The sequence below is a fragment of the Sapajus apella genome, unplaced genomic scaffold (assembly GCF_009761245.1).
Source record: "Sapajus apella isolate SASKATOON/1434 unplaced genomic scaffold, GSC_monkey_1.0 scaffold1887, whole genome shotgun sequence".
NCBI classification, from domain to species: Eukaryota; Metazoa; Chordata; class Mammalia; order Primates; family Cebidae; genus Sapajus; species Sapajus apella.
In genome coordinates, this window is record NW_022438813.1 from 1 (window position 1) to 10617 (window position 10617).

General features: G+C 43.4%; 1 protein-coding gene across 1 annotated transcript; it reads right to left on the reverse strand.

Moving 5' to 3' along the window:
• Positions 1–828: 828 nt before the first annotated feature.
• LOC116547022 (replication protein A 32 kDa subunit) lies at positions 829–10097 on the reverse strand. The gene is made up of 5 exons (XM_032273118.1): positions 9781–10097; positions 9149–9265; positions 4102–4209; positions 3848–3942; positions 829–1547 (listed from the first exon to the last, which is right to left on the reverse strand). The coding sequence occupies exons 2-5, from the start codon at positions 9233–9235 to the stop codon at positions 1463–1465; spliced, it is 375 nt and encodes a 124-aa protein (XP_032129009.1). The 5' UTR covers positions 9236–9265; positions 9781–10097; the 3' UTR covers positions 829–1462.
• Positions 10098–10617: the final 520 nt, after the last annotated feature.

The following is a 10617-nucleotide window of genomic DNA, read 5'->3' on the forward strand; positions in this document are numbered from 1 at the left end:
AGTACTTTTTGAGGGCACCAGCTTGATAACTAGAAAGAGAAGCACCAACCATGAAAGTATCCTATCACGCATTCCAAACTCAAGCATATATGATTTTACTTGTTTTTAGTCATTGTTCTTTGAGAAAATAACCAAGAATGAACACACTTGTAAATGAACGTGGTGGCTGGCTGAGTCTCACACATCTGGATAGCACCGCGGATGTTAACAACTCAGCATGTATAGAAAATATTTATTGTTCGCTGTTAGAAACCAACCGCGGGAGCCTTCTCTGCATAGCTGCTCGTTCTCTTTTAGAAACATAGAGCAAATAGAGAATTCTTATTTGCATGTTACACTTCACTAACTTTATCTCAAAATTAGCTCTTTCATTCAAGATGTAGATAACTTCTAGAGTTATCAAAAACATCTCTGAGCTACTTTCTTTTTCTGTAAGAAACAGCTGATGGAGTTGGCCAAAAAATCAAAAAATGCCCATAGGCTTTTGGAAAGTCTCATCTTGGGGCCAAATGGGTAGCTATTCGATTCGGTTATGTGATCACACACTGCCAAAGAGTCAACATTAAAATCCATTCCATAATCCCTTTAAATAGCAATATTAGATTTAGATGCTTTACAGACTATGGTTGTATTCAATCTTTACACCAAGCCCACGGGAAAAAACATTGTTTTCTTTCTGTAAATGAGGAAACGGAAGTTCTCTCAGCTGACACAGCCTGCTCTATCTAAAATGAGGGAGAGCCAGGATTCAAATCCAAGTTTCACTACGTTACATTGTCTCAGATGACAAAGTAGTCATTACATTACTCAGAAATAAAAATGAGAACATTTTTACAAGTTACTACAATCGAACTGTTTTATTAAACATATGAATGTACTTATTTTGTACAAAACGCAGTAACACTTCCTTTCCTCTGCCCCTGGAGGCACCACCACAGAACTTCGTGTTCACAGAAACATACGGTCATGACAAGCAGCAGTCACGACAAGCAGGAAAGTGCAATTCTGAAAGTAATGCCACACAACCAAAGTGGGACAGAAACAGGCAGAGGCTAGCAGGTTACTCAGTTAGGGCTCTGCCTACAAGGCCCTGGTCCTGCTCATCTTCTTTCAGCAGCAGGAAAAACTTTAAAAAGAGAAACTCCCAAACACTATGTAAGTACTCTCCTGGTAGCGTCCTTCCGATTCCATTATCTTGATGTTGTAACAAGCTTATTTGTAGCTTCCTCAAGAAATGCCATCCTGGATTGCATCCCTGTCAATTGTCCATCTCCCTCTGAGCTTCAAACAAAACAAAATAAAACAGAAGAGCAGTATGTTTCAAAAGGACGTCAGTAGAGACCTTTTAGACATGAAACCTACTTCCTAGAAGCCACCTGGCTGAATGTATGCAGAGCTGGAGACAAGAGACTGTGAAACTAGGTCCAGCTGTAAAATATCTCAGGTACCCAATTAGATCCAGTTATTCTGCATCTGTGGATTTAAAATGATCATCATCCACAGTAGAATAGATGTGCCCCTCATTGCTCAGAAAATCCACAGCTTGCCTAGAAAGAAAGAAAGAAAAAAGTCATTTTCAGGCCAATGCAGAAGAAAACCGTCTTTCAGATATGGCCAAATATGCAAATTTTGCTCTTCTCCCAACTTTCTACCGTAGCTAAGAATTGACAACTACTTTGCACATAGAAGGCTCAGAGGGAGAACTGCCAGTAAAATTACAAAACAGCTTATTCATGGGGACAATAGCTGTTAGGGCTGTCTTGGATCCCTCTCCCACACTGTGTAAAGGAAAGACAACAGGGCCTCACTTAAATACAGACTAAGCAGGAAAGCAAGGATCTAAAGCTGCAGTCGCGCACACAAAATCTCCTAGTAGAGACAGTTGTCTTTAACAGTCCCCCTTTTCTACCCACACACTGAAACCCCTTTGGTCCCCCTCTGGGAAGTAAAGTTGTGGGAAGCAAAGGAAACACTATAAAACCTTCAAATCTTTTGGGCTGGGTGTGGTGACTCACGCCTCTAATCCAAGCACTTTGGAGGCCAAGGCGAGCGGATCACCTGAGGTCGGGAGTTCAAGACCAGCCTGACCAACATGGTGAAACCCTGTCTTAAAAAAAAAACAAACATTTCAAGGTCCTCAGGGTCAGGGTCAGTAACTTACTTACTTATCCATTTATTCATTCATCCATTCAGACAGTTTCACTTTTGTTGCCCAGGCTGGAGTGCAATGGAGCCATCTCACCTCACTGCAACCTCCCCCTCCTGGGTTCAAGTGATTCTCCTGCCTCAACCTCCTGAGTAGCTGCCACCACACCCAGTTAATTTTTGTATTTTCAGTAGAGATGGGGTTTCTCCTTGTTGTCCAAGCTGGTCTCAAACTCCTGACCTCAGGTGATCCACCCACTTTGGCCTCCCAAAGTGCTCGGATTACAGGGGTGAGCCACCACACCTGGCCCAGTAACGTAAATAGTCACAATCAACAGATCACCTAAGTTACAGCAGGTCTCTACCTCATCAGCATAGCAACTCTGAAATAGGAATTATCCTTATTTTATAGGATAGGAAATGGAATTAGTTCTGAGCTTTCTTTTCTATCTAGGCCTGGCATATATCACTTAATTTATAGTAACAAATAACTATCACAAGCGCCATAAGTCAGTTTGTTTGATTAGTTTACTATACTGGAATCAGGAGGCTGCTTCTCTAAGATGGAATCAGGACAAGGGTGTTGGAAGAACTGATTGTTGAATAAGGTCCAGATGGTACACTCAGTCTACTGTGGGGACACTAAACAGCAATGGGAGTGTACACCTGAGGACCAAGAGCTAAGGACTTCCCTCCTCCAGTCTAAATCCCATAAGGAAATCAGGTCAACTTTTTGCTCAGAATTATTATATATCCCCCATCTATTACGGTCCTTAGTGTTTGCTGAATGAAAAACTTTATTGAATGAGTGATGTGATGGGTAGCACCATTTTAGTGCATAGTCTTTTCCTATTTTTTCCATAGCTGAACAATTTCCATTGTCAATAGGGTTGTCTTTTTTTTTTTTTTTTGGTGACAGTCTAACTCTGTCATCCAGGATGGAGTGCAGTGGCACAATCCTGGCTCACTGCAGCCTCGACCTTCTGGGCTCCAGTGATCCTCCCACCTCAGCTTCCTTGGTAGCTGGGACTACAGGCATGCGTCACTGTGCCCAGCTAATTTTTCTGTATTGTTTTTGTGAAAACAACGGTTTTGCTGTGTTGCCCAGGCTGGTTTTGAACTCCAGAGTTCAAGCAATCTGCCCACCTTGGCCTCCCGAAGTGCTAGGACTATAGGAATGAACTACAGTGCTTGGACAACTTATACTTTTTTTTTGAGACAAAATCTCGCTGTCACCCAGGCAGGAATACAGTGGAGTGATCTTGGCTCACTGTAACCTCCACCTCCCAGGTTCAAGAGATTCTCTTGCCTTAGCCTCCAAACAGCTGGGATTACAGGTGTGTGCCACCACACTTGGCTAACTTTTATATTTTTAGACAGGGCTTCACCATGTTGGCCAGGCTGATCTCGAATTCCTGACTTCAGGTGATCCACCGTGCCTGGGCAACCAAGTTTTACTTTTTTTTTCTTTCTTTCTTTCTTTTTAAAGACGGGGTTTCACCATGTTGGTCAGGCTGGTCTTGAACTCCTGACCTCAGGTAATCCGCCCCACTTGGCCTCCAAAGTGCTTGGATTACAGGCGTGAGCTACTACGACCAGCCCCAAGTTTACTTTCTAAACTCACTTCTCATTATCAGCAAACCCTTGTGAGGTGAAATAGGTACAATGCCAGAGCCTGAGCTCATGAGAATCAAATACTTACTTGATTGAGGGTACAGACATGTGTTTCAGCTGGTTCTTGAGATCTTGAAAGTTCAACCCTTCAGGTCTTGGACAAGCCTTAATCAAATTCAGCACCTGAAGATTCAAATCAGAAAGACTTTAGCAACTATTTTGAATTAGCCTTCCCTTTGCAAACCTGAGTCCCTTTATAGGAAAGGAATGAACCAGGTACTTAAACGGTCTTAGTTCATTAAGGAAGTAACAAAGTTTAAGATGGTCTGTGATGGTGTTTACCTGGTTTTGGGCCACAGTGAGGCCATTTGCTGGCATAAAGCTATTCCCACCAAAGTTCCCTGCTTCACTCATTCCTGGATTGCTGATAGGTGCTCTCCCTGCTGAGGGCTGAATTAAGAAATAAGTTAACAATATTAAGAAAATCCACCAAGTTAAACACAAGTCTTTACTGCTTCAAATAGCCAGTTAAGCAGCTTACAAAAAACAATTTAAACAAAGTTTCCCGGTTACACTGCTTGCACTGGAATGGACAGTTATTATCGAATGAGTGTTTCATAGGAAGATAGAGTAACTCTCTGAAGCTCATAAATATCAAAAAGAGAAAGATAACTCCGCCTCAAAAAAAAAAAAGGAGAAAGCCACTCTTGGTTCCTTTTGTTTGTGATGTGAGAGGAACCACAGAAGAGCAGCAGGGAGAAGAAAATTACTCCCCCCTCAAAAAAAGAAAATTCCCCAGAGACTGCTATTACGGCATCCTTGGGGTTCCCTCACCCAAGCACTCACTGAGTGTCCGGAGGCACGGAGCACTGCAGGCAGAGAAAAGGAGACAGTCCCTATCATCCTCGTTCCTTGTTTACTTCCAAATTCTTCGAATGCTCTGCAGTCACTATTTTCTTTCCTTTCTCCCCAGTCACTCCTCAGCCCACCATGTCTAGGTTCTCCCCAAGCACACCTCTGAAACTGTTTTCACCAAAGTCACCAATAACTTTTCAACAATTATCCAAGAGCCTCTTTCAGTCCTTGGCATAATTGACCTTTCAGAAGCAGACACTGCTGACCACACTCCTCTTGAAATGTGTTCCTCCCGTGGCTTCCTGACACCGTATTCTTCTGGTTCTCCACTTGCCTCTCAAACTAAACCTTCTCAGTATCCCTCATTAGCCTCTTCTATCTTGTCTCCCAAAAGGCTGACAGTGCCCCCAGGATTTCATTCCAGACCGCCTCCTAGGCCACGAATCCTCACTGCCACCCATCTAACTGGATACCTCCACTTAAACATTTGAGACGCCTCAAAATAAAATAAAATTCATTACTTTCCTCCCTAAACCTGCTTGCCCTCTTATATTCCATCTGAGTAAAACGAAACCCAGTCCCGAGGACCTCAGTCATCATTTACTCACTTTCCTCAATCTGTCAGCACAGCCTATCACTGACAGTGTAGCTCAAGTGGATCCTCATTAGCCCTGGTCTCCCGGGTGGCACCCGAGCCTCTGGCCTCTCCTACTCCCATCAACCCTCCCATTGCTATGAGTCATAACCTCCTCTAGTCCCGCCACTCCTCTACTTAAAGCTTTCAAGCAGCTCCCTCTGCCTGTGGAAAGTGTAAAGCTCCTGCTATTCATCTGTATATGATTCTTGACCACGCCTTCAGAATACACTTTACTCCCCAGCTGCACTGGGACTTCTTGCCATCCTGAAACATGCCGCTGATCTGAACATGTTGTTCCCTGTCTGGCATGCTCTTCCCCTCATCTACCTGGTAAACACTCTTCTCATCCTTCTAAATCCAACTCAATTGCCACGGCCTTGTAAAGCCTCGCCTGACATCCCCCAAGCCAACTAAAGCCATTTTCTTTCTTCTCGGCTCCCAGCGCTTGCACAGCACCATCACGCTGTGCGTCACTTTCCCACGCAAGTCCTCCCGTTGTTGCAGCGTGCTTGGTGGACAGCATGTGCCGTCAGTGCTTCGTCTACTGAACTGAATCAAAAACAACAACAGAGGACCAAATAGACTCAAGTGCCCACAACTGATTAAGAGCACCGTGAAAGCTCATCAGGAGAAATCCTGTCTAGTCAGGAGATTCACTTGTTCAACAAGGGCTCATTAAAAGCCTACAGTCCACCAGGCAGGGTGGGCCATGCCTGTAATCCCAGCACTTTGGGAGGCTGAGGTGGGAGGATCACTTGGGCCCAGGAGTTCAAAACCAGCCTGAACAACACAATGAGTCCCCATCTCTACCCAAAAAATAAAATAAAGAAAAACAAGGTCCCTTGAAAGCGTCAATCTTTAGCCCTTTTCATAACTGAGACTACAGGTGCACACCACCATGCCCAGCTAACTTTTAAATATTTGTGGAGAGGCCGGACTTGGTGGCTCACTCCTGTACTCCAAGCACTTTAGAAGACAAGGAAGGTGGATGACCTGAGGTCAGGAGTTCAAGACCAGCCTGACCGACATGGTGAAACCCGTCTTAAACAACAACCAAAAAAAAATGTGTAGAGACATAAACATTTGTGGGGAATCTTACTATGTTGTCAGAGCTGGTGCTGAACTTGGCCTGAAGTGGTCCTCCAGCCTTGGTTGCTCAAAGCGCTGGGATTATAGGCATGAGCCACTGTGCTTGGCCCATTCTCACTTTTCACCCATTTTTATCATATAATATTTGACACATAAATATGTTACAAAGTATAGTAATAAAAGAAACACTCTGAACTTTGTACCCATCCTCATTGTCTTTAGCTCACTTCACCGCTCCATCCTCTACTGAGTCTCTTTTGAAGATCCAACAGATCTCTTTCATAGTCTTCCTTGACTTCAGGCAGAATTCCATAGTCTATCTCTACTCTCTATTTCTTGAAATACCCCTTCCAGAATATTAACAAAATCATACCTCCTGGTTTTCCTTCTGCCTAACCAGCCACTTATTTGCCTTACATTGGTTCCTATTCTGTTTCTAGACTTCTAAAGCCTAGTGTGGCCCAGAATTCAGGTCTCTGCCCTCTTAAGTCCCTAGTTATCTCATCATTTAAGGCTCTACATATCAGCTACACGATGATGACTCCCAAAGTTCTATCTCTATCCGTGGCCTCTTCCTTGAGTCCAGCTTTATATATTCAGTGTCCACTCTATACTTCACTGGGATATGCAACCGGCATCTCCTACTTGGTGGCTCTAAAACAGAACTCTGGATTTTATCCTCTAAGGAGTCAGTTTTCAATCCTCCCTTTTATTTCTAATATCGAATCCAACAATAACTCTTGTTAGCTCTACCTTCAAAATATATGGGAACCCATCACTTCTTATCCCAAGAATCATTTCCCTGAATTATTTCTGTGGCCATTTCTGGTACCTCATACTCTGTTCTCAGAACAGCAGGCTGAATGCGGTTTTTCTTTCTTTGAGACGAAGTCTTGTTCTTGTCGCCCAGGCTGGAGTACAATGGTGGGATCTCGGCTCAGTGCAACCTCCGCCTCCTGGGTTCAAGCGATTTTCCTGCCTCAGCCTCCCAAGTAGCTGAGATTACAGGCACCCACCACCATGCCCAGCTAATTTTTGTATTTTTGGTAGAGATGGGGTTTCACCATGTTGGTCAGGCTCGTCTTGAACTCCTGACCTCATGATCCACCTGCCTCGGCATCCCAAGTGTTGGGATTACAGGTGGGAGCCACCACACCCGGCCCTGAATGCGCTTTTTAAAATGTAAGGCAGACCACATCACTCCCTGGTCAAAACCTTCCAAAAGTTTGGTATAAATTAGAATAGGCTGGACATGGTGGCTCATGCCTGTAATCCCTGCACTTTGGGAAGCCAAGGCGGGCAAATCACTTGAGACCAGGAGTTCAAGATCAGCCTGGCTAAACGGTGAAACTCCATCTCTACTAAAAATACAAAAATTACCCAGTTGTGGTGGCGTACACCTGTAATCCCAGATACTTGGGAGGTTGAGGGAGGAGAATCACTTGAACCTGAGAGGCGGAGGCTGCAGAGAGCCGAAATCAAGCCACTGCACTCCAGCCTAGGTAACAGAGTAAGTCTCCGTCAAAGGGAGAAAAAAAAAAAAAAAAGACCAAAGAAAAAATGTGAATAAAGGCAATCGTTACCATGGCCTCCAAAGCCCCATATAATCTGGGCTCTGCCTCCTTGCCTACAACCCTCTCCCTCTTTCCCTGTCACTGGCTTCACTCCAGACACCGCCTTCTTGCTGGTTTCAGAGATGCCACGCTCACTCTACACTCCTGGCTCTTGCACTTCTTAGTCCCTCTGGTTTGGGATGTTCTTCTCCATCTAAAATTGTACCATTTTTGCTCCCTCCATCACCTTCTTCTCCCATTTTGCTTTACTTACTTCAGAGCGCCTATAGCTACCTAAAATTCTATTAATATTTTTGTTGATTGCTTGTTTCTCCCAAGAATGTAAGTACATCGTGTTCACTGCTATACTCAAAGGGAGACTCCAGCGATTGGCACTATCAAATCAAAGTAGGCTCAGTAAATCTTTTTCTTTTTTTTTTTTTTTTTTTTGAGACAAGGTTGCTCTGTTACCCAGGCTGGAGTGAGTGGCACAATCATGGCTCACTGCACCCTTCATCTGCTGGGCTTAAGTGATCTCCCAAACTCAGCCTCCCAAGTACCTGGGACCAGAGGCATACACTCCCATGCCCAATTAATTCTTTAATGTTTTTTTGTAGAGACAGGGTCTCCCTATGTTGCCCAGCGTGGTGTCTCCAACCGGGCTCAAGTGATGCTCCTGCACCAGCCTCCCAAAGTGCTGGGATTTCAGGCACGAACCACCACCCCTGGCCCTGACAGCTTTCTAATACTAGAGTCAACAAATCTTTTGTGTGGTCCTAGATGGGACTTGCCAAAGTAAATTCACACAACAGAAAATACTATGGAGAAATTTCAATAGGAACCAAGAAATATAATTTCAGGGAAAAAATAATGGTACATAATTTTTCCTACTTGGTCAACAAGTTGGAAGGAAAGCAGCAAAATGCTATCTTGAGGGGGGCTACTCTCTGAATATGCACTAACAATCCTGGAGCTAAGAGCTCAGCCTATAATTACATGTCTACACCTGAGGATTGTCACAGGCCTCAGCTGTCCAGGCCAGTGGAGTCAGAGGAACTCACAATTCTGAGAGAAACATGAGGTTTTCATCTGGAGTAAAATACAGTGACAAAGCCAATGGAGAAAGTGTTCTGAGGATTTAATGATGCCTTTCTCTGGCTCAACCTTCAAAATGTCAAGGAAATCAAAGCTGGAGCACAAAAGTAGCCTATGTTCTTCCAGGGAAGAGAAAAAGCTAGGAAGTAAGGCTACTCACCTGGCTATTGGCTTTGCTTAGTATCATGTGTGCATTAATCACTTCTAGAATATGTGCAGTGAACTCATTCATATCCTCCAGGGGCATGATCTTAAAGGCTACCAGGCTCTTTTTGTTCTATTAAAATGAAGAGAAGAATGTGAATAAATGATGAACATACATTAATTTTGGGTCAACATTGTGGCTCTTTTCTTGGTTATAATATTAATATTTCACCAATATGAGAAAAATGGTATATGCTTAAAATTTTAACTCAGAGATAATCAAAATACAGTCAAACATGAGGAGGAAAAAAACTAAAACTAATAGCTAAGGGACATTAGTAATTTTCCCAAGGTTGCATAACCGAGCAAAATCTAGACTCCTGACTCTGAATCTAGTATTCTCCTTTCTCCAACTAATGGATTCCACAGATGGCAATTGTAGAAGGAGATTTTGTTCATTCTTTACCATTTTGTTAGTTTCATGTTAAGGTAAAAACAAAAAAAAGCCCTGTTATTTCCTTTTGAAGAAGACAATAAATAAATAACTTCCCATTAAACATGGAGACTTAAATACTTTATCCAAAGCCATGACATGAATCTAGAAACTGCTTCATGAAAAAACACTTTACTATTGAATTCAGACTTTACCTGAAAAGATCTCAGGTGGCCTGCCACTTTCACATATGTTTCTGGAGGAACCACAGTGTTTTCACTGCTGGCGTCCTAACATAAAATACAAACATGTCATTAGGGTTTTAGTGATGCTGGTGAAAGCCTCTTTAGCATTCCAAAATTATGCATAGAAAGACAAAGTTATAAAGTAGAAGAGTTAAAGGATTCTAAAAGGCATTAAGTAGTCTGCCCTGCCTTTTACAACTTACTTTTTGGAAAATCAGAAATTACAATAAAAATATCTTTCAAAGTTCTGTAGCACATCATAAAAAGGCAAACTATTATGACACTGTCGTCGTTCAAGCTCTTAGGCACACAATTCTCTCTCTCTCTCTCTTTTTTTTTTTTTTAGAGAGAGACTCTCGCTGTGTCACCCAGGCTGGAGTGTAGCAGTATGATCTTGCTCGCTGCAACCTCTGCCTCCCAAGACAGGGTTCAAGGGATTCTCCTGCCTCAGCTTCCCGAGTAGCTGGGATAACAGGCGTCTGCCACCCCACCTCAGCTGCCCAAAGTGTTGGGATTACAGCTGTGAGCCACCACACCCAGCAGGCACATAATTTTTTGGTGGATATAGTTATTGACAAAGCAATTCTACTTACAGGAATTTAAGGAACTAATTAAGAACATGCATTAAGGGCCGGGCGCGGTGGCTCAAGCCTGTAATCCCAGCACTTTGGGAGGCCGAGGCGGGTGGATCACGAGGTCAAGAGATCGAGACCATCCTGGTCAACATGGTGAAACCCCGTCTCTACTAAAACTACAAAAAATTAGCTGGGCATGGTGGCGCGTGCCTGTAATCCCAGCTACTCAGGA